Below are 24,591 nucleotides of genomic sequence, written 5' to 3'. Positions count from 1 at the left end.
GCCTCTGCATTTTCTCCAAAAGCCTACCATGTGGAACCTTATCAAAGCCTTTACTGAAGTCCATGTACACTATGTCAACTGCCTACCCTCATCCACACACTTGTTGGTCATCTTCTCAAAGAAACTCACTGAGGTTTGTGAGACACGACCTGCCCTTGATGAAACCATGTTGACTATCTCCAATCAAACTGCTGCTTGCTAGATGATTATAAATCCTATCTTTTATAATTCTTTCCAAAACTTTATCTACAACAGACGCAAGGCTCACTGGTCTATAATTACCTGGGTCATATTTACTGTCCTTCTTGAACAAGGGTACAACATTTGCAATCCTCCAGTCCTCTGGTACTAAACCAGCAGTCAATGATGACTCAAAGATAAAGGCCAAAGGCTCTGCCATCTGCTCCCTAACTTCCCAGAGAATCCTCGGATAAATCCCATCCAGCCCAGGGGACTTATCTACTTTCACACCTTCTAGAATTGATAACACCTGTTCCTTACTAACCTCATTCCTTTCTAATCTAATGGCCTGTATCTCAGTCTTCTCCTCTGCAATATTCTCCTTTGTCAAACAGATGACAAATATTCATTTAGCACCTCTCTGATCTCCATAGGGTCGACACACAACTTCCCACTACTGTCTTTGACTGGCCCTATTTCTATCCTTTTATTCCTCAAATACCTGTAAAAAGCTTTAGGGTTCTCCTTTTTTTGACCTGCTAAAAACTGCTCATGTCCCCTCCTTGCTCTTCTTAACTGTGTTTAAAGACTGCCTAGTTCATCTGTAACTCTCTATCTCCTCGTCTGAACATCTTGTCTCATTGTCACATAAGCCTCCCTCTTCCGTTTAACAAGAGATACAATTTCTTAAATTTTTTTTTTACAGTTCCCTTACCTTCTCACTTCCTCCCTGCCTGACAGGGACATATACATCAAGGACATGCAATTTCTGTTCCTAAAACCAGCTCCTCATTTCAATTGCCCCCATGCCCTGCATTTTGCTACCTCATTCTCTGCCTCCAAAGTCTTGCATAATTGCATTATAATTGCACTTCCCCTTTCTATAATTCTTGGCATGAACCTATCCCTTTCCATCGCTAAACCAAACATAACCAAATTATGGTCACTCTCTCCAAAGTGCTCACCTACCAATAAATCAAACACCTAGCCTGGTTCATTACCAAGTATGAGCTGAAAAATGTGTTGCTGGAAAAGCGCAGCAGGTTGGGCAGCATCCAAGGAGGAGGAGAATCGACGTTTTGGGCATAAGCCCTTCATCAGGAATGAGGAGGTGTGCCAAGCAGGCCAAGATAAAAGTAGGGAGGAGGGACTTGGGGGAGGGGCGCTGGGAATGCGATAGGTGGAAACACATTTTTCAGCTCTGACCTCCAGCATCTGCAGTCCTCACTTTCTCCTTATTACCAAGTACCAGGTCCAGTGTGGCCTCCTCTTTTGTCGGCCCTTCGACATACTGTGTCAGGAAACCCTGCCGGCACACATTGGACAAACACTGATCCATCCAATGTGCTGGAGTTAGAGCATTTCCAGTCAATGTTAGGCAAGTTAAAGCCCCCCATATTGATCACCTTGTTCCTTTCACTCCTACCCAGAATTCTTCTGCCAATCCTTTCCTCCACATCCCTGGAACTTTGCGGAGGCCTTTTAAAAAAAACTCCCAGCAGTGCGACCTCTCCTCTCCTGTTTCTAACCTCAGCCCATACAACCTCAGTAGATGAGTCCGCATCAAAAGGCCTCTCAGTCATCGTTATACTGTCCTTTACGAACAAAGCCACACTTCCCCATCTTTTACCACTTTCCCTGATCTTAATGAAAGATCTAAATCCTGGAATCTGCATTATTCATTCCCGACTCTGCTCTATCCATATCTCCGAAATGGCCTCAACATCATAGTCCCAGGTACCTATTCATGCTGCAAGCTCACCTACCTTATTCCGGATATTCCTGGCATTGAAGTAGACATACTTCAAACCAGCTAGCTGTCTGACAGCACATTCCTGTGACCGTGAAATCTTGTCCATACCCTCCCTCTCACATCCTCTTATGCACTGGAACTACACCATAAGTTCCCATTCCCCTGCTGAGCTAATTTAAACCCATCTGAATAGCACTAGCAAATTTCCCACCCAGGATATTAATACCCCTCTGGTTCAAGTGAAGACTGTCCTGTTTGTAGAGGTGCCACATTCCCCAGAATGAGCCCCAATTATCCATAAAGCTAAAATGCTCCCTTTCGCACCATCCTTGCAGTCACATGTTTAATTGATATCTCTCCCTATTCCTTGCCTTGCTATCATGTGGCGCGGGTAATAAACCACAGATAACAACTCTTTGTTCTAGGTCTCAGCTTCCACTTTGGCTCCCTGAAATCCTGCCTTACATCCCTATCCCTCTTTCTACCTATGTGGACCATGACTTGGGGCTGGTCACCCCCTCCCTTCAGGAACCCAAAGACACGATCTGAGACATCACGGACCTTGGAACCTGTGAGGCAACACACCAACTGAGAGTCCCTTTCGCTCTCAACAAACCTTCTATGTGACCTTTAACTATCGAGTCCCCAATGACTAACACTTTCCTCCTTTCACCCCTTCCCTTTTGTGCAACAGGGACAGACTCTGTGCCAGAAACCTGCACCCCAATGCATGTCCCTAGTAAGGTGTCCCTCCAACAGTATCCAAACCAGTAGACTTGCTTTTCAGGGGAACGAAGAGCATCCCTGCACTGACTGTTTTTCCCGCTTCGAACATTTACCCAGTTTTTTAGTGCCTACATACTAGGCCTGGTATTGCACAGACAGGATTAATTTGTGATTTCGGTGAAGGCATCTTTAGGTTGCAACAGCCATAATATGACAATGCTACATTCAAATCGAGGGGAAAAGGAGTGATTAGATTAGATTACTTACAGTGCGGAAACAGGCCCTTCGGCCCAACAAGTCTACACTGACCCGCCGGAGCACAACCCACCCATACCCCTTACCTAACACTACGGGCAATTTAGCATGGCCAATTCACCTGACCCGTACATCTTTAGACTGTGGGAGGAAACCGAAGCAGCCGGAGGAAACCCACGCAGACACGGGGAGAACGTGCAAACTCCATACAGTCAGTCGGATCCAAGACTTCTTTAAACTTTAAAGAAGGAGAATTCTGAGGGCATGAAAACACAGCTGGCTAAACAAATTGGCAAATTAGGTTCAAGAGCAGATCAATGCAGATGCAGCAGCAGACATTTAAGAGGATATTTCAGAATCTACAGAATACAAAAATACCAGCTGTAAGAAAAGTTCAAATGGAGGGACTCACCATTTGAGATGGATTAGAAGTGTATAAAGAGCATCAAATTAAAAGAAAAGGCATGATTCCGTGCGAAGGGATGGTTGACAGAAGATTCGAAAGAATATAAAAACATGAAAAAGCTACCAAAATAATAGCTAAATGGAAAAAAGAGTGTATTAGAGAAAGCTAGTGAGAAATATAAAAAAAGATAAGAGTTTACACAAATATTTAAAAGGAAAAGAGCAAACAAAGTGAGGGTTGGTCCTATTGAAAACAAATCAAAAAAATTAATGGAAAAAAAGAAAATAACAAGTGAATAGATCAAGATTTTTGTACCAGTCTTCAGCAAACAGGATATAAATAACAACTTAGATGCAGCGCCAAATCAGAAAGTTTGGAGGAACTCAGGAAAATGGTAATCACCAAAATTATACTCAGCAAACTGTTAAGGCTGCAGACTGACAATGCTGAGGAACTTATACTGGGGCTTTAAAAGGAACTGCTCATGAGATAATCAAAATACTAGTTTTAGTTTTCCAAAACTCTCTTAATTCAGGGTCAGTCTCAGTAGATTTGAAGGTAGTAAATATAACTATTCAAAAAAGGAGGAAAGACAGAAAACATGAAATTATAGCAAGTTAGCTTAACTTTTGTCATGGGGAAAATGTTACAAGCTATTCAAAATCACAGAACAAGTTATTCCGCTATTGTGCCCAGCCTACCATTCAAAACAATCATGGCTAATCCTCTAAGTTAACACCAATTTTAAGTTAACCATACAGCTGGGGTCCCAAGTATTTAATCTTGTGGTATCTCTTTTATCAATGCCTTGCAGCCTGAAAATGACCCATTTGTTCCTACTTTGCTCCTTGTCTTGAGAGATCAAAGCCTGAATTAAGAATTGGCATACACAATAGCCTCTGATGTGGATCTTTATCAAAAGCGTTCTGAATACCCAAATACACATCGATTACTTATCTAGCTAAGTTTCTAGATACTTCGTCAGGACAAACTCTAGGTTTATCAAACATGATTTCCCTTTCATAGTTCCATGATGATTTTATATGATCCAACTTGTATTTTTTAAGAATGAGAAAGGAGCACATAATATAATGAAGAGAGATTGCAGAGTTCAGATGTTGAGGAATCTGGGTGTCCTCATGCACAAACAGCAATATGTTAATTTGCAGGCACAACAAGTAATTAGGAAACCTAATGCAATGTGTCATTTATTGCAAGGGGAATAGAACACAACAGTTGGAATTTTAAGCTGCAGTTATACACGGCACTGATGAAGCTGCATCTGCGAGTATCGTGCACCATATTGGCCAATTTATTTAAGGATGTAAATATGTTGGTTCAAAGTTCAAAGCAGGATTAACGGAAGGGTGAGGGTATTAGGAGGAAAGGCTGGGTGAGGCTTGGCTTGCATACACTCGAGTTAACAAGAGTAAGGTGACTTGGTTGAAACAAATTCTGAAGCGTTTCAGATGAAATGGGGAGACTAGCTCTTATGGGAGAATCTAGCACTAGAAGTCAGTTTAAAAATCTGAGTTGAGGCAATAAAATTCTCTGAAGGTCACAAGATGGTGGAAGGAAGGTCTTTGAATACTTGAGGCAAACACAGATATTCTTGTTAAGCAAGGGAGTGAAAGGTTAGACAGGCATGTGGATTTGGGGTCACAATCAGATCAACCATGAACTTATTTGATTACAGAGTAGGTTTGAAAGGGTCAAAGTCCTGCTCCTGCTTTTAACTTGTTTCTTCTGTACGTCTCCTGTTTCTGTTTCCTTGCCAAAGATGATACATCCATTGTAAAAATGGACCAAAACTGGTCTTCCGAGTTAAAGTGCAAAAGGAGTTTATTCAAACTTCATTCGAAATTTCTTCAAATTGCATTAGTGCATTTAGACATGAAATAAACACTTAACATTTTTATCACACTTTAAAGGATCTGAGAACAATGATACTGTTTTGAACTATAACTGCTGTTGTAAAGCACCCTATGTGACAATAGCTACGTGACAACAACCAAAGAAACAGTTTCAGCAAGGTTCATTTACAAATTATATTAATCATGCCACTCAACTACTCTTCTTTGAAATTGTACATCCTAAGAGCGCAGAGTAAAAATTTGGCTGAACAATTTTCATGTCGACAGTGTGGTGCTGGACAAGCACAGGAGATCAGGTAATATCCAAGGAGGAGAATCGATGTTTTGGGCATAAGCCTGTCATCAGGATTGAGGCTTATGGGTCAGGGACTGGGGAAGATAGCCTAGAATGTGAAAGGTTGATGAAGGTGGGGGAGAAGGTGATACATCTGAGAGGAGGGTGGAGCAGATAGATGGGAAGGACGATGGAAAGGTCAAGAGGGCGGGGGTTGAGTTGGAGGCTTGGAACTGGAATAAGGTGGAGGGAAGGGAAATCAGGAAACTGGTCAAATCCACATTAATTCTGTGTGGTTGCAGGGTCCCAAGGTGGAAGTTGAGGAGTTCTTCCTCCTGGCGTCAGGTGGTTAGGGTTTGGTGATGGAGGCGGCCCAGGACCTTCAGCTTCTAAACAATTTTAATATCTGTTGGAAATGTTCCAGTTACCTAACCCTGTTTAAACCAATGAAATATCCTAATGTCCCAAGACAGAATCCAGAAAAGTCTTTCACCTTAAAAATGAACAAAACTATCAATCCAATAAAATGAATTCAATGAAATCATTTCCAATGTATTACAGAATACTTGGATACGTTACAACATTTTCTGTTTCACTGCAAGTAACTAAGCTTGACTAAAATTGCACACTAAACGTATAGTTTTGCATATGTTAGGATCAGATACACTGCTTACCCAAATAGTTTTACTTTTCCATCTTAGTGCTCAGCTGCAAATGTGTTGCTGGTCAAAGCACAGCAGGTTAGGCAGCATCTCAGGAATAGAGAATTCGACGTTTCGAGCATAAGCCCTTCATCAGGAATAAGAGAGAGAGAGCCAAGCAGGCTGAGATAAAAGGTAGGGAGGAGGGACTAGGGGGAGGGGCGATGGAGGTGGGATAGGTGGAAGGAGGTCAAGGTGAGGGTGATAGGCCGGAGTGGGGTGGGGGCGGAGAGGTCAGGAAGAGGATTGCAGGTTAGGAGGGCGGTGCTGAGTTGAGGGAACCGACTGAGACAAGGTGGGGGGAGGGGAAATGAGGAAGCTGGAGAAATCTGAATTCATACCTTGTGGTTGGAGGGTTCCCAGGCGGAAGATGAGGCGCTCCTCCTCCAGCCGTCGTGTAGTTGTGTTCTGCCGGTGGAGGAGTCCAAGGACCTGCATGTCCTCGGTGGAGTGGGCGGGGGAGTTAAAGTGTTGAGCCACGGGGTGATTGGGTTGGTTGGTTCGGGCGGCCCAGAGGTGTTCTCTGAAGCGTTCCGCAAGTAAGCGGCCTGTCTAGTGCTCAAACATTCTAAAACTCATTTGAACAGATTAATATTCTTCCACACTTCCAAAAATGAAGCAACTGCCACTGAGTCAAAATCCTGGAATTGCCTCCCTCAGGGCACTGTAGGCCAACCTACAGAATATGGACTGCAGTGGTTCAAGGTGGCAGCTCACTACCACCTTCTCAAGGGCAACTAGGGACCGGCTACAAAATAGTGGCCAGCCAGTGATGCCCTCGTCCCACAAGTGTCTCAGACTGTAGAAATACTGCTGCGACAAATGAGAACTAATTAGGAGCAAATAAAACTGGTTCCACCCACGTATCTTTTCCTTCGAGTTTTAACAGAACCAATTCAAATGAGATACCCAGTTCTCAGTGCAGCAAGCTGGAACTCAAATTAGAATTGTATTAAAATTATGAATCAGGAAAATTGCATTCACTTTTTGAACAAAGCTCAGCATGTGCCAAGAACTAGTCAAAAGATTTTCTAATTTTGAATGCTCAATAACAGGGAATGCAGCCAGCATGCACTTTTACAGTCATACTGTCCTCAACTTCTTTCTTGCATTTTCTTTTGAACACCTAGACAAATTGATCTTGATTTTTGAGTTAATTTCTGCATCAACCAATGACCTTGAAAGCACAGTCAAGCCCTAGAGCAGTACATGAAAGTTTCTCTTGCCCAATACATATTCCTGATATTTAGTGTGACCATTCACCTGCTGGAATCAGTTTTTATCCAAATGATCCTATTCTTTTATAACTTTAAATAAAACTACATACCAATCTGCTTCCTCCCTCCTTACCCCTTGCTGTTTTAACTGTTACACAATTGTCAACACAAAGCTTTAGAGCAAAAAACATTACAAAAGAAAATGTACCTGTTGTTTGGATGTTGTTGGTGCATCACCATTGGAAGATGCTCCTGAAACCAAAACACCATCATCTATGCAGCCGATAGATTTAAATCCTTGCTTGAGGATGTCTCTCAGCCTCTGGTACTGGGGTCTATCTTTGTACCCCAGAGATAGTACATCTTCAAAATACTTTGTCATCTCAGCTGCATTAAAGAAATAAATATTTAGTGCTTGTAATATTGAACTGGAATACTGCTGCAAGGAGCGCTGTTGAACCTTATTATCATGTACTCAGATGCACACATTTCAAATGTAAAAGGGAGCAACAATTGATACTGCATGAAAAACGGCGGCAGATTGTCCAAGGTGTTGCCATCGCAAATGCATCAGGAAACTATTAACATCTATGCTTTTGCTTAGTTCAAAACAGGGCATCATTATCCTTTTAAATTGTTGTTTGGTGTAATTCAAGATCAGTGAGGCTTGCAAAGTACATTTGTCCCTTCAAGCAAATGTAAGCGAGCACTTTACGATCACAATTAGGCGGTTAGGTTAATGCTCATCGCACTTGGGATTTTTCGGAAAGTGTTGTCCAAACACAGTCACATCTAACATCAGACACTATATCTTGAGTTTTACAAGCAAATACATAAAAAATAAGCTTAAAGACAGAGGTCCATATTTTTAAGACTCCTTGAAATGGTAGTTCAGCATTCTGCTAAACTTAGAGGAATTCATCTTTGATTAGGTTTTGCTCATAAGGCAAAGGAAGGGCTCCCATTCTCAACCCCACTTCTACAGCAGTCACCCAAATTTACATTCAAATAGCAATAGCATTCTACAAGCAGCCGAAAGGAACACCTGATTTTCCTCTGGAGTAGACCCTTCTGCAATGTGGACTACTGGGTCAAAATTGTGGAATATGTTCCTGAACAGTATTCTGGGTCAACCTACAGTATATGGACAGGAGAGATTCAAGGTAATAGCTCACAACCACTTACGAATAACAGGGAGGGAAAATAAATGCCCCATTATGCCCTCATCTTATGCATAGTTTTTTTTAAAAATCCCATAATTCTGTACAATATAAACGACAATTACTCAGCAGATACAGTGCTATGAGGTTATTCACAACAAAACCAAAGGCAGTAATTTCTCAAAACACAGAGTAAAGGTACATCAGAAAGGTCCCAATTTTGACCACATCAGGTTAAGAGTCTCAACCAAGACTGGTATTAATTTGTTTCAATTGCCCCAAACCAAAATTCTTCTAGGTCAAAGCCATCATGTCCAACTTCAATTCCCCTATCTGAATACCATGATATGGGGTGGTGACATCTTGAGAGTTCATTCCCTCCCCAATGAGCAGGCAAATTCTCAATATTGCTGAAAACAAGTACACTAGCATTATTAACATAGCAAGGTTAGAACGTTACTCTCAAGATAATCACAATTATGTCAAATTGTGATAACTGACAATGTGTGAAGTAGCAAACGAACACCACAGTGTCAGTTGTAACAAACATTGTTGGATAAAATTGTGATCATTGAATCAAGTTCAATCAAGTACAGGTGAATGGAAAGGGAGATTTAAAATGTAGTTTATGAAAACTGATTGATCTACTAAGGAGTAAATTGAGTCAGTCATCAATTCCACCATTAACACCTACCCAAGCCCCCATTTGTTACCCACTACAAAGTGGTGGAGAAATTCAGCAGGACTGACCATATCTGTGGAGAGAGAAACTGAGGTAACTTTCAAGACCAGCGTGACTCCTCTGTTTCTCTCTCCCTATATGCTGCCAGACATGCTCAGTTTCTCCAGCATTCTTTTCATTTCAGATTTCCAGCATCCATAGCATTTGACTTTTATCTAATTATAAACAAAGTTTGAATTTCATACCTGGCTTACTTTTGCAAGGAAAGCATTTCTCTATTAAACCTGGAATGTCTCCTTTGTATCTAATATAGGAAATTAAAATATATATATATTAAATAAAATTTCAATTTATGTTCACAGTACTACCTCTTTCAAGACATGAGGAACAGTCCCAAATCAGAAATTAAGATGAAGTGTAGGATGACATTTGCAATTCCATGACTTTGGAAAATGGAGAATAATCCTCAGTGTTCAAGCTTTACATGATCAAAACGCATCAGTTCTTTATCACTCATAGAAAAGTCACAGTAGTCATCACCTTTAAGGCATGAAGGAGGGAAAACTTTGACTAGTCACCCATTACAATAAAGTCTGAATTGCGTCTACAATAAATTTGAACTTCAGGTTATATCCCTTTATTTACCAGCCAATTTATACATCACTTTATACCAATTTAAATTGGTACAATCCCTTTAACAAAGCAAACTGCCTCAATCTGGGTAGAAATAAATAGGCGAGGTGCAAGAGGCCAAAATGCTATCAAGAGGATTTCAGATTGGGTAGATGCATAGAAATATCAATACTAGAAACAGATTGGGTCATTCTGCTCGTGGTCCTTGGCTACAGTAATCTGTAACGCCTATTCGGAGCATTCAAACCAAGCCTGTTTTATAGTGATCTGATTGTGACATTAACTTAAGTTTCCTGTCTATTCCCACAATTTTTGAATGATTTAGATTTTGCATTGTCAAGACATTCTTGATTATGTCGAATTCCTAATTCTTTCACTATTTTTTGTTGTGTCCTCTTAAGTTCAAGATGGCATTCATTTGGTTCTTGAATTTTCCATCTCTGACATAGTTGGAATCCTTAAGATTATCCTATTACACTAATTGCCAGGAGCAACGGAGTACTGTAGATGTACAGAATAACAATAGTGGAGAAAGAAATTTAAATATAGTAGGGTACAGTGAAGAGTCACTCCATTACCACAAGAAAGATAAAGCCAAGTTAATGCTTATGGAGAACTGCATAAGCAAGTTACAGATGGAATCCAACAAGTTCTTACTTGATTTTTTCATCTCTGACATAGTTGGCATCCTTAAGATTATCCTCCCATGGAAGTCTCCCACTGAGCCACTGCAACATGCAATATCCCAAGATTTCAAGGTCACCACGTCTGGAAGCAGCTAAAGTTGAACACATTGTTCAATAACATGTAAAAGATAGACAACTGAAATATTCAGCAAAAAAGTCTTTCAATTCATATGAATAAAATCAACATCCCTTCAGTGAACAAGGATGTCAAATGTTATTTTAAGAGTTCACTGGAAATGAAATTTGCATTTAAATACAACATAGCTAATAAGTTAATTGAATTTCATTAAACTTAACTGCAAAGGGACAGTTTGAGTAGTTGTAACAGCTAGTGCTGTTCGTAAATTGTTAGGGCAAGCCACAGATGTAAGGCTTGCTATTAAGAGATGCTAACTGAGGTCATGCATTGAAGTAAAATGATTGGGCGGCTGGTTTCAGGTGTTAAGGGAGATTCTGATTTGGTACAAAAAGCTGTAGAATGATGTAAAATTATGTTGAAATTACAGTAGAATAATGATATTTAGCAATGTAGTACAATGTTGTAAATATTAATAAAAACATACTAAAAATGAGGGCATAATGTGATCTATACCAAAAACTTTGGATGATTACTTAATGTACACAGACTGTTGCATGGAATCACCAGATTCCAACACAAAATTCATGATATTATTAACTTAATGCAATGAGTGCCAAATAATGAGAGAGAGAGAGAGAGAGAGAGAGAGAGAGAGAGAGAGAGAGAGAGAGAGAGACAAAGAAAGATACTTGGCTAAGTTTGGCATCATTAGAGAACCAGGCTTTTGCTGAGTCACACAAAAATGTGGGCGGCACGGTGGCACTGACCACTGTTAGTGCTGCCTCACAGCGCCAGAGACCTGGGTTCAATTCCCACCTCAGGCAATTGTGCGTGTGGAGTTTGCACATTCTCCCCGCGTGTGCATGGGTTTCCTCCGGGTGCTTCGGTGAATTGGCCATGCTAAATTGCCGTAGTGTTAGGTGAAGGGGTAAATGTAGGGGAATGGGTCTGGGTGGGTTGTTCTTCGGAGGGTCGGTATGGACTTGTTGGGCCGAAGGGCCTGTTTCCACAAACTAAGTAATCTAATCTTAAAAAAACTGCTACAAAATAAATGAAATCATTTTTAGCACATTTGAATTGCCTGACCCTTTTCATAGAAATGTTTCAGTTGGTGACGACTGCTTTTATTGTCATAATATTAAGCATGTGAAGAAATAACCAAATCACTGAGTTTGCAATCCAGAGCTATCCTCAATCCTTGACTCAAAATTAAAAGGTATTGACACATTTGCATTGATCTGCTGATAAACCCAAACTATGATAAAATAACTCAAATTATATAGAGATTCTGATTCTGATTGTCACCATACTGAATTACTGGATTAGTACAAAAATGTTTCGAACAAGAAAATTACATTTTACAGGAAGTGTTTGTATGTTTAAAACCACTGGTTCTACTGTCAGGATAAAGGTGGTGAATATCCTGGAGATTCTGGATCAGTGGTGCTGGAAGAGCACAGCAGTTCAGGCAGCATCCAACGAGCAGCGAAATCGACATTTCGGGCAAAAGCCCTTCATCAGGAATAAAGGGGAGGTTAGGTGCCGGCGCGTTGCTGCAAGTGTGGAATGGAGGATCCTGAAAGAGAACTGTTGCTGGTGTTTTTGAATCTGTAGTCTGTACTGTTTGTCCTGTTCGGGTCCAAACTCTGCTGGTTTAAAGGTGGTTCGGAGTCCGTGTGGGATGAGTTGGTTACGGAGGCAGGCACTGAGGAAGCAAATGTGGCTGCGGTACCGAGTTTGTTTCACGACATGGTTGAAGAGCTTCAGGGCAGAGGAAATGACCTGGGAGTTGCAGTGGGAGAGGGACTCCCTGAGATTCTTGTAGAGAGAGGAGGAAAACTTCTTCAAGGCAGGCATCCTTGCAAGAGGATTCGCAGTAGGGTTAAAATCAACTAGGTAAAAACAATGACTGCAGATGCTGGAAACCAGATTCTGGATCAGTGGTGCTGGAAGAGCACAGCAGTTCAGGCAGCATCCAACAAGCAGCGAAATCGACGTTTCGGACAAAAGCCCTTCATCAGGAATAAATTATTCTTGATGAAGGGCTTTTGCCCGAAACGTCGATTTCGCTGCTCGTTGGATGCTGCCTGAACTGCTGTGCTCTTCCAGCACCAATGATCCAGAATCTGGTTTCCAGCATCTGCAGTCATATCCTGGAGATGTTCACAAATATAACAAATTACTAAACAAAAAGATGATTACAGATGCTAGAAATAAAAAAAATTGGAGAAACTCAGCAGGTCTGACAACATCTACGGAGAGAAAGCAGAGTTAATGTTTTGAATTCAGTGACCCTCTGTTCGAGCAAATTTCTGTTTTTGTTATAAATTACTGTTTAATAATTTCAAGAAGCAACTTAAACTTTACATGCCCTTCAAAATTAAAAACATTGCAAGTCTTGCTCACAATCTAGCAGGCAAAGAGCACTGCTTCCTCCAGAAGGGTTCCAACTTGCACATTGTTATTTGAAAATAACATTCATAAAGTGCAGAGTTCCCTTCAAATTCAAAGACTTGGATAATAAGGACATTCATATGTACAACTATGGAAGATAGCACAGAGAAGTACAATGGCTACCAACACTTATTCAATAGTTTGAGTGACTATGATAATATACTAAAATTAATATCTACTATCACCAACACTTTGGGTAACATTTCAGTAGAAGTTAATTAGTTGGTAGGAGGTCAGTTGTCTCCTGGTTGCTATGAAATGAGGATTCTCTAAAGGTAAACATGCAGGTTGAGTCCGTGATTAAGAAAGCGAATGCAATGTTGTCATTTATCTCAAGAGGGTTGGAATATAAAAGCACCGTTGTGCTACTGAGACTTTATAAAGCTCTGGTTAGGCCCCATTTGGACTACTGCGTCCAGCTTTGGTCCCCACACCTCAGGAAGGACATATTGGCACTGGAACGTGTCCAGCAGAGATTCACACGGATGATCCCTGGAATGGCTGGTCTAACATACGAGGAACGGCTGAGGATCCTGGGATTGTATTCATTGGAGTTTAGAAGATTAAGGGGAGACTTAATAGAAACTTACAAGATAATACATGGCTTGGGGCGAGGAGACTAGGACCCGTGGACACAGCCTTAAAATTACAGGGGGTCAGTTCAGAACAGAAATGCGGAGACATTTCTTCAGCCAGAGAGTGATGCGCCTGTGGAATTCATTGCCGCAGAGTGCAGTGGAGGCTGGGATGCTAAATGTCTTCAAGGCAGAGATTGATAGATTTTTGATGTCTCAAGGAATTAAGGGCTACAGGGAGAATGCGGGTAAGTGGAGTTGAAATGCCAATCAGCCATGATTGAAAAAGCGGAGTGGACTCGATGGGCCGAATGGCCTTACTTCCACTCCTATGTCTTATGGTCTTGAATCAATGTAGTGGAAAGGGTCTACAATCATTAAAATTGAGTAGGTTTTCAGTTCTTTGATTCTATTTTACAAATAATCTTGACTGAAATCAATTTCATCCAGACCATTTTTCTTCTAAAAAACTATTGTAGTCTACAGTGCTTCTGCTTCAATAGTTGAGTGTCCATTGGTCAATTTGGAAATATATACACTTGTTCTTTCAATTAATTAGCAGATTAGTGAAAGGAGACACAGCAGGTGTAACTCTTCGGAAGAATGCAGGATTTCAAAATGAGAAGTAAACAACTTCTGATTTAATCTGATAAACTTTATTGTCCAATGCCATATTTGTAGGATCTAGGCTATGTTTAAAATACATTTCATATACTTTGTAAAGTACATGAAAAGAATACCAGATTATCCACAACTCCACATGGTTAAACTGACCAAATAAATTTTCCAATCCATACAAAGACATGGATAATTTGTGTCTGTTCAGTATAAAGGTTATAGTTTAATGTGATAAAGTGTTTAGTTAACTTTCTCACTGATGATTAGAATCAAACCTTGCATGATAATATTAAAGACTGTTACCAAGCTGTAGTGATAGGCCAATTATTAATAAGCAGAATGTCATGTGAATGAGATTATCCGGAGATAAATGGCAAGTTAGTTAAGGGTCACTCAGCCTCTGGTGGAAGGTCATTCTAACAGCTGACTACATTCATTAAAGTGCCATTTACTCTCACTGTGCAATTCACACTGCATATTACAAATTATTCTATTACTTGACTCGAGATAAATGCACACCTGATCCAAGCAATCAATTTTAATATTTCCTATTCAGTCCTGGAGTATGCACAATTCTACAAAAATATTCCAAGTTCAAGTACAATATTATCAATTTGTTACTTTAACATGGCCAATGTAGTATTCACAATTCATCAAATTTCACAAATCATCTGCAGCTTAATTTAGTTTTCCCTATATGGTAACTGGTTTTAAAAAAGTTTTGAAATTTACAACAGTACTTAGCTTTAAATTGAAAAAATAGCATGTCACAATTTTAATCTCTTGAAATCAGTATTGAAGAATTATAAATTTGAATAGAACAGTCAGCAAGGACAAATAAATATAAAGCAAACCAACCAAATACAATAGTTCCAGCAGATTTCATGGAACTAAAAACAAGTGCATAATAAGCAGTATGGACATTAAAATCATATCTTGTCTAGCACAAACAGCCACAATTCCAGTCTTGTCCAGACCAGAACAAGCCAAAAACAGAATACATGGCAGCCAATTTTAGGATTTAACAGGATGTTGCAGTTGGGACTTTTTCCTAACACTTTGTCTGATGTTCACAGCCAGACTGTTCCAAAGCAGCCAGAGTCCCTTATGAACCCAAAGAAGTTTGCCAATAGAAAGAAAGATAATTCTGCAAGATGTGTTGTTCAAGTTGAAAAGGTTTTTTTTCTTAAATCATGCACATTCTGAATATAAAGGGACACCTTTCTGATCTGGCTCTTCAGCAAGGCCAAACAATTTATTAAATAGATCGACTGGATATAAACCTCAAATCCTTGTCAAGGGATTGTCATGGAATGCATCATTTAACATATTCAAATTGGAACCCTTAACTTTTTTTCTTTAAAAAGCATAAATACCACATCAATTAAGATTAAACAGATTCTAACTTAATCTTATAAGAATGGAACTGGGATCCACAATCATATAGCAATATGTTCTAAGTGGAATCTTTTTAACCATATGGAAATAAAATCATAGCCCAATTAGCATGATTTAAAAAAGACATGATAGTCATCGATAAACTTCAGTAATTATTTTAATAGTTACAGGTGTTTTCTTCAAGTGCTGTGCCTCCTTACTTTTGATATCAATGAAATACAACAACCACTTGTATTATACACTGTCTTTAACATAATAAATCACGAAAGGCATATTTAACTTCAATTCATTTTTAAAAACTGACATCCTGCCAATAGGAGATATTTGACCAAACACTCTGTCAAACAGGTAGATTCTAAGAATGCTTTGAACAAGGAAAGCCAGAGGTTTTGAGAGAGACTTCCCAAGTTCACAACTTTGGTATCTGAAGATATAGTAGGAGGCGTTATAAAAATTAGAGATGTTCAAGAGGAAAATAAAATGAACACATTTTGCAGAATTGTATGACTGAAAAAGATTACATGGATCTGGATCAGCAAACCATTGAAGATCCAAATGCAAGTACTGGAATTTCAATAGATATTAGTTAAGCAGGAGCCCAAGTAGGTCAGACAGAAATGGAACTTGGTGAGAGTTAAGATTCAGGAAAAGTTATGGACAGTAGAATATGAGAGATTGGCTGGGAGTGTAAATGGGGATGTGACAAAAGGATGAATGAGGGCTTCAGTAGTAGAGGAGCTGAGCAATGCATAGAAGTGGAAACAAGGGCCTCTGGTGATAGCTTGGAGAGGCGGTTAGATGCTCATTTCTGGGACAGAAATAGCATAAGTGTTGCCAATAGTCTAGATCTTTCTTAGACAGTTGCCAAAAAGAATGATGGAGCCATTAACTAGGGATCAAGGTTCAAGTTGGGACCAAAGACAATGGTTTAAATGTTCTCAAATTTCAATTGAAGGAAACTCCTCCTATTTGGTAATAGGATGGCAAGCAAGCCGTCAGATAATTTGCAAACAGCAGAGTGGTCAAGAGAAGTGATGTTAAGGTAAGCTACTGGTTAATTAAACCAGAGACATAATTAAACAACTCAAAGGAGAAGAAAATTCCACAGCTATGAACATTTTTAATGATGGCAGAAATATGGCACATCAGAGCAAAGGATAATGCTGATTCATTTGCATCACTTTTCAGCCATAAGTATTGAGTGGATGATCCATCTCTGCCTCCTCCAGATGCCCTTCTCCAACCAACATATTTCCTTTCATGTGATATCAAGGAACAGCTGAAGGCAAAGGATTCACAAAAGCAAAGAGTCCTGACAACATATGCATATATGAATTGAGAGCATAAGTAATTTATTCGATACCTTGGAAATGCTCCACAATTCAATAACGTCATGGTTGACTCGATTAATCCATATTGCTGGCCAATCCAATGACTTCTTAATTTTATTCTTGACCTCAACCCCATTCTCACCTGAGAAAATATTCCAAGACTGCTTTCATCACCTTGTGTGGAAGTGTGCTCCAAACAGAGGATGTTTGGCATGAATAAATTTCAAACATACACTGTTTTTAAACGTTGGCCTCCACTTCTAAATTCTCTCAAAAGTATCCTTTCCTCATGCACCAGTCGAGACTTCCAGATACGTTGTAACAAAGTCACCTTGTACTTCTCCAAACTGCAGTAGATACAAATGTAGCCCGTCTAACCTACCCTCATAAGACAACTTGCCTATTCCAGGTATTTGTCGAATAAATCTTTTCTGAAATGCTTCCAAAGCAATTACAACTTTCCTTATACAAGCACACCAATATTGTACATATGTCAGACATGGTTCACTAATATCCTTTACAGCCGAAGTACAACCTCCCTACTTAGATATTCAATTATCCCTGTAATAAACTACACCGTTATTCTCGTTTTCCCAATTATTTGCTGTTCTCAACATTGATTCCTGAGACACACTATTTGTTACATCTAACTAGAAAAGGACCCATTTATGCCAATTCTTTCAGCTAGCCAATTTTACCTCAATCTTTTATCCATGGCAACATATTATCCCCAACATTGTGAATTCTTATTCTCTGCAATAAACTTTGATGTGGTATTTCATCAAAACCTTCTGGTACATGCTGGCAATAGTATTGAAGATTTATGCTCCAGAACTACATGCTTCCCTGGCTAAGCTGATCCAGTACAGCTACAAAATCAAAAGAATGCAGTTTAGAAATAAAAGTGGTTTAAGTGTAAATGCTTGACTTTTTTTTAAAAGAGGCGATACGTTGGATGGGGAAGAAAAGTCACTGTAGCTGATTTTCTGACTGCCCAAAGAATGAAACTACACAAGAGCCCACCCAGCTACTGCAGGAGTATAGACTGTTCATTCATGAAGAAGGCTAAGAAAATGGCAAGAATGAGAAAAGATAATTCACTGTCACAATCACGCAAATCATAACTTTCAACTGTCAGGCAACATCTAATTCCACAGATGCAAACATGGATTTCCAGACAAAATAAGCCTGGATTAAAATGTGACAAAAGAACACGTGAGAGTAGCAATTCAGCTCAACAGGCCTCCCCTACCAGTTGATATGATCATGGCTGATCTCAGCTTGGCAAAAGTGAGGACTGCAGATGCTGGAGATCAGAGTCGAGAGTGTGGTGTTGGAAAAGCACAGTAGGTCTAGCAGCATCCAAGGAGCAGGAGAATCAACGTTTCAGGCATAAGCCTTTCATCAGGAATTGCACGGAGAGAAAAAAATGGGAGGGGGTGGGGTGAGGGACGTAGCTGGGAAAGTGATAGGTGGATGAAGGTGATAGGTCAGAGGGGGCAGTGATGGATATTCCAGAGGGTGGTGCCGAGTTGGGGGCTTGGAACTGGGATAATGTGGAGGGAGGGGAAAATGAGGAAGCTGTTGAAATCCACATTTATCTGTGTGGTTGCAGGGTCCCAAGGCGGAATGAGGTGTTCCTCCTCCAGGTGTCGGGTGGTAACAGTTTGGCGGTGGAGGAGGCCCAGGACCTGCATGTCCTTGGCAGAGTGGGAGGGGGAGGTGAAGTGCTCAACCAAAGGGTGGTGGGCTTGTTGGGCATGGGTGCCCCGGAGATGTTCTCTGGGATGATCCACAAGGCAGCTTCCTGTCTCCCCAATGTAAAGGAGACCACACCAGATGGAAGGGAAGCAGTAGTTAGAGGAAACCAATGTAATCTACTGCATCCCTTGCACCCGGTGTGGTCTCCTCTACATTGGGGAGACAGGACGCCTTCTTGCAGATCATTTCAGAGAACATCTCTGGGACACCGGCACCCACCAAACTCACCGTCCTGTGGCTGAACACTTCCAGTCCCCCTCCCATCAAGGACATGCAGGTCCTGGGCCATCTGCACCGCCAAACTGTTACCACCCGACACCTGGAGGAGTGCCACCTCATATTCCGCCTTGGGACCCTGCAACCACACGGGATAAATGTGGATTTCTACAGCTTCCTCATTTCCCCTCCACCCACATTATCCCAGTCCCAAGCCTCCAACTCGGCACCACTCTCTGAACCCGTCCATCACTGTCTCGCCTGACCTGTCACCTCCTCCCTCACCTTCCTCAACCTATCGCTTTCCCAGCTACCTCCCCCCAACCCTAACCCCCTTGCATTTACCTCTCAGATCCGACCTACAATCCTCACTCCTGATGAAGGGCTTATACCTGAAACATCGATTCTCATGTTCCTCGGATGCTACCTGACCTGCTGTGCTTTTCCAGCACCACACTCTCAACTTTAATCTCAGCTTGGTCTCAGCTCCACTTTTTTGTCTGCTCTTTATACCGTTTCAACCCCTTATTCATTAAAAATCTGTCTGTCTACCTCCTCCTTCCATTTACTCAATGTCTTGCATCTACCACATTCTAAGTAGTGAATTCCACAGATTCATGACCGTTCAATAGATTAAATTCCCTACAGTACAGAAACAAATCATTTGGCCCAATAAATCCATACTGACCTTCCGAAAAGTAATCCACCCAGACCCATTCCCCAACCCTACATTTACCCCTGACTAATGTGCTTAACACTATGGATAAATTAGCATGGCCAATTCACCTGACCTGCACATCTTTGAATTGTGGGAGAAAACTGCAACACCTGCAGGAAATCCACGCAGACATAGGGAGAATGTGCAAACTCCACACAGTCGACTGAGGTGGGAATCAAACCAGAGTCCTTGGTGCTGAGGCAACAGTGCTACCCACTGAGCCACTGTGCAACCCGAAGTAGTTTCTGCTCAACTGATTTAAAACTGTAATCCCTTAGCTTAAAACTATGACCTACCTCTATCGCTAGATGTGGAAATATCCTCTTGATGTCTCCTTTGTCAATCCCCTTTAGCATCTTACATACCTCAATTAGATTTCCTTTTCTTCTTCAGAAGTCCTGAGAACATAAGGCTAAACTACTCAATCGCTCTTAAGATAAACCCCTCACTTCTGGAATCAATCTTCCTCTGAACTGTTTCCAATGCAACTACATTCTTCATGTTTATATACCAATGTTGTATATAATAATCCAGGTACAGTTTCAGTAATACCTTGTGTAATCTCAGCAACACTTCTCTACTTTGACACAGTAGGCAGTTAGTGATAAATGTCAGAATTTAATTTCCCTTCCTTATTACCTATCGTACCTGCATACCAGTTTTCTATGATTCATGCACAAAGCCACCCAGATCTCTGTACCAAAGCATTCTGAAGTTTCTCTCCATTTAGATAATACGTTGCCTTGCTATTCCTCTGAGCAAAATGGAAAACCTCACTTATACATGTTGAGTCTCATCTGTCAATTTTTGGCCTATTGACCTAACCCATCCATGTCCGCTTGTAAATTTATTTCATTGCAACTTACCTCCCCACCTATTTTAGTGTGATCTGCAAATCTGGCTGTAGTCCTTATGATCCTAGTATCCAAATCATCAACAGATTGTAAACATAGAAGGTCATGAGGAGCTAAACTTGTGGTACTTGTTTCTTCTTGCCAACCAGAAAAAAAACAATGTACTAGAGAGAGATGCTGGGAATGGAGCAATAGTTTGCAAGGAAGATAGCTTCAATAGTTGATTCTCTGGGGAGAGAGGTATTAACAACTGACCTGAAAGCAGGAAGCAGGATTCACTAAACATTATTAGTTAACATGAGAACTAGGAAGGAAGTTAGTAGTTAATAGTTCAATAGAAATAAGGTTGAGAAAACAAAAAAAAAAGAGATGGACCTTACAACTACACTATCTTCAAGCAAGCATGGGACATGAACTATAAAACTGTGTGGGGCAGGACTAGGGTTGATTGAAAAAACCCAACTAATTTTAATAAATAGTGGGCTCTGGAAATGTCATACTTCATTTAATTAGGCAGACAGCAATCACAGAAAATACATGAGACAACCCTGCAAAGCAAAATGAGAGATACCCAAAACAGTACAGGTATGGACGGCACAGTGGTTAGCATTGCTGCCTCACAGCGCCAGAGACTCGGGTTCAATTCCTGTCTCGGGCAACTGTGTGTGGAGTTTACACATTCTCCCCGTATCAGCGTGGGTTTCCTCCGGGTGCTCCGGTTTCCTCCCACAGTCCAAAAAATGTGCAGGTTAGGTGAATTGGCCATGCCTGTGAATTGCCTGTAGTGTTAGGTGAATGGGGTAAATGTAGGAGAATGGATCTGGGCGGGTTACTCTTCAAAGGGTCGGTGTGGACTTATTGGGCCGAAGGGCCTGTTTCCACACTGTCAGTAATCTAATTAATCTCAAGTCAGTGACAGAAGACAACTATCTAATAAGCAACCTCACATAACTGGTCCATAACTTTCAAGAAGCAAAGAGATCATGCCTCCTCTAGAGAAATCAGGTAATGTGAGAACTCAAAAAAGGGTATAATCAAATCCCAGTTAGTTCCATTGCAGAACAATTTGGAATAAATAAGCCGTAACCAGATGAGTATTGGCAGCTCAGTACATGCTTCTGAATGAGCAAGATGGTTCAAACATAATTAAATACATTCTCAAAATTTGTTCACACATACCTGCTCCTTTATGTGCATCAATACTTGTAAACTCAAGAGTACCATCATGGCAACGCTTTGGATCTTCTTTGTATTCTTTGTGTACTCCTTCTGGACAGTATCTATATGCAAGGCCATAATCAACTAAATATACCTAAGAAAGTTTAAATTACAAACAAAATCAGACTGGATACTGGACCATAAAATAATCTAGCAAGATCACAAATCTTTGGGATCCCCAAGAAATCACTCTCATGCTAACTAAATAATGAAGTTTGGGGCAGAGCAGAGTCAGAGATATTAACAAGTTGTTAAGACTTGATGAATAGAGATAGTTTAAAGAGAAAGTTATTTACTATTTTACCATATGTGAATATTCCGAGTATTTTATTTGCTTACGTTCATTGCAATGCTTTCCTTTCTTTCCCATATATTCATGTTATGAGCATGCCCAGGGCATATGCTGGAAGCATGACATTTAATCACCTCCGTGACAATCATTCTTTAGAAGTTCCTCTCAATGTACAACATAATTATGTGTAGAGTGTGGACCAAAGTACAAACACATACGTATTAAACAGCAGTTAGGAACATAAATAATAAAGCTCCCAGTAAATTAGCTGCTACGGTTGGCAAGGAATTTTGATGCATTATGCAAAACCGGAGCTTGTCTCCTCAGTGAATGGGATGCTGCATGGTGCTATTTTCCATTGATCCAACTGTTAGCTACGCTGGTTTTGACACACAAACATATCAGCCCACCCATCCAATTCTCTCCACAGGACAGCAACAAGAAAACAATAAAACTTCAACTCTACAAATTGAAAATGATCTTAAATTACATTAAAATACACAGCTTCATAAATGTGATAACACCTTGAAGATTGAAAATGTTTCAAAGAGCAGAGTTAACTTTTGTAACTTGTGACTGCTTACTAAACACCTCTGTAATAATGTTACTACTATGCTGTAGTAATATCAAACTTGCCTCAGGTAATAAAGAGTTTGCTGAACCAATAAATTTAACTCCTGAAAAGCTTAAACTAGTTTAGTGCCTATGTAGACTAATTCAATGAACTAGAAGGAAGTGACTGACCTTCACCATTGGGATTTAAAAAATCCACTTTTGTCTGTACTTACTGCTTTAATTCTCAGTATCAACAGAAGTGTTTAAGTCCTGAAAATATCAGTTTCCATAGGGATTAATGATCATTTCAGAATATAATTGTTTCCGTGAGTGTTACAGGTCAGTGAAGGAGGAAACAGGTAATTTCCCAATTTTGTTGGAACTTTTAAACCCCAGCCATATCCTGAGTTTGTTTTTTTTTGAAACAGTAATTTTCATTCATAAGTGAATGAAACATTTCAGAAAAACATAAATGCATACTGAGTTATTTGGACTGAACAAAATTGCCTGTGGTACAACACAAATCTACTAAGTAAAATAGTGTATTATTGAAATAATTTTGGGAGTTGTTAATATGTACTGCTTCCTTTTGCAAAGCACCTACGCTACCTTAGGGGTGAAACAATGAATCAGATAATTCTTACAGCAGATGAATTTTACCCATTGAGCTCTAATCTGGAACATATAGATATGCATTCTAACGTATTCAATTTTTTTTCTAGCATTCTTCCAGTTCTGGTCAGGGCTTCATGTACTTAGCATTTTTGCCTGTATCTTTGTGAGCAAGCTAAGTGACAAAATGTTAGAAGGCAGCTCCTTATCTACCCTGATTAAAAAGAAGCTTCCAAACAAGATCACAGTTCCCTAGGGATCAGCAAAGTCCAAAGAGAGACTTTATTATAGTCCAGGTCAATAACTTACAGGAGATTTAAGCAGCATTCAATTGAATGACAGAAGAACAAATTAGTAAATTATCATTTTGATTTGCAGAAAGAATGAATGACCTTGCATATATTCAGCCCATTTATATATCTGAAATATTGCATTGGTTCTGGATGTCTTTAGGTTGTCAATGACTTTTATAAACCAAAGGTGAGACAATAATTTCCTCCGACATCAAGGGAGCTCTAATGCTCTGCCACTAACAATAACTAATAAAACCAAATCAGTTACGATCAAGAGATAATTCTTCAATGGCTGAACTAACACAACAACAGACCAATGCTCACTCTTAAACGCAAAATAATTTTATGATTTGTTAGAAAATAACACCATATCTGGTGGTAAAGTAAGGAAAAAAAAGGCCAACTTCCTTTTGTTTTTACATACTTCAAACAATTCATGTGTGCACTAAATAATTAGCAAAACAAAAAGAACCTCATTGGGATTCTTGTAACTGAGGAGAAGATTTGAAGCTTTGATGTCCCCATGCACGTACTCATGGTCATGGATGTATTCTAGAATGTCAATCTATCAAAAAAAAACAATAGAGTTAAACAGCAATAGACAGGAATCATAAGGACCTGATAGCATTTTGGAAGAATTGTGCAAATGAAACGGTTTCATTCATGCAGTAGAATGCCTACATATGTACTTAAGTTGTATATCTGAAGGGTGAAATACTAAATTGTCTTGTTTATTTTATGAAGACAACTTCTCAACACACAAAAATCTTCCCATTGGTTTCACCTTGTTAAGGAAGGTTTATGAAAATGGCATCTAGAATCTTAAATCATTCTGCACTTTAGAATTCAATGCAACTGCACTTGTGATCAAACGGTTTTTGTGAAAGTCACTTCTCATCTCAGATTATTTTCTTTCTGCATATATTGTGGAAGTAGAACATGTTTGCTCCATACATATAGGAAAGTAGGAGGCCCTTTGAATAGTGGAGTGGTCTCAATCAGATTATAGCTCATCAGAAATCTGACAGTCCTGAAGTTTTTAACAAAAACAAAAGCACAATTTTTCACAT

At 39.9% G+C, this 24,591-nt stretch overlaps 1 protein-coding gene across 1 annotated transcript in view; it reads right to left on the bottom strand.

Moving 5' to 3' along the window:
- vrk1 (VRK serine/threonine kinase 1) overlaps nucleotides 1-24,591 on the bottom strand; it is an 81,658-nt gene that overhangs the window by 19,770 nt on the left and 37,297 nt on the right. Inside the window, exons 7-11 of the mRNA XM_060828562.1 lie at nucleotides 23,994-24,086; nucleotides 21,731-21,863; nucleotides 10,519-10,639; nucleotides 9,474-9,532; nucleotides 7,595-7,773 (exon numbers count right to left, since the gene is read on the bottom strand). Coding sequence (XP_060684545.1) covers nucleotides 7,595-7,773; nucleotides 9,474-9,532; nucleotides 10,519-10,639; nucleotides 21,731-21,863; nucleotides 23,994-24,086 — 585 coding nt within the window. The remainder of the gene's footprint in view (nucleotides 1-7,594; nucleotides 7,774-9,473; nucleotides 9,533-10,518; nucleotides 10,640-21,730; nucleotides 21,864-23,993; nucleotides 24,087-24,591) is intronic.

The sequence above is a fragment of the Hemiscyllium ocellatum genome, chromosome 8, assembly GCF_020745735.1.
Source record: "Hemiscyllium ocellatum isolate sHemOce1 chromosome 8, sHemOce1.pat.X.cur, whole genome shotgun sequence".
Classification (NCBI taxonomy): domain Eukaryota; kingdom Metazoa; phylum Chordata; class Chondrichthyes; order Orectolobiformes; family Hemiscylliidae; genus Hemiscyllium; species Hemiscyllium ocellatum.
This window is presented reverse-complemented; position numbering and strand designations above follow the sequence as displayed.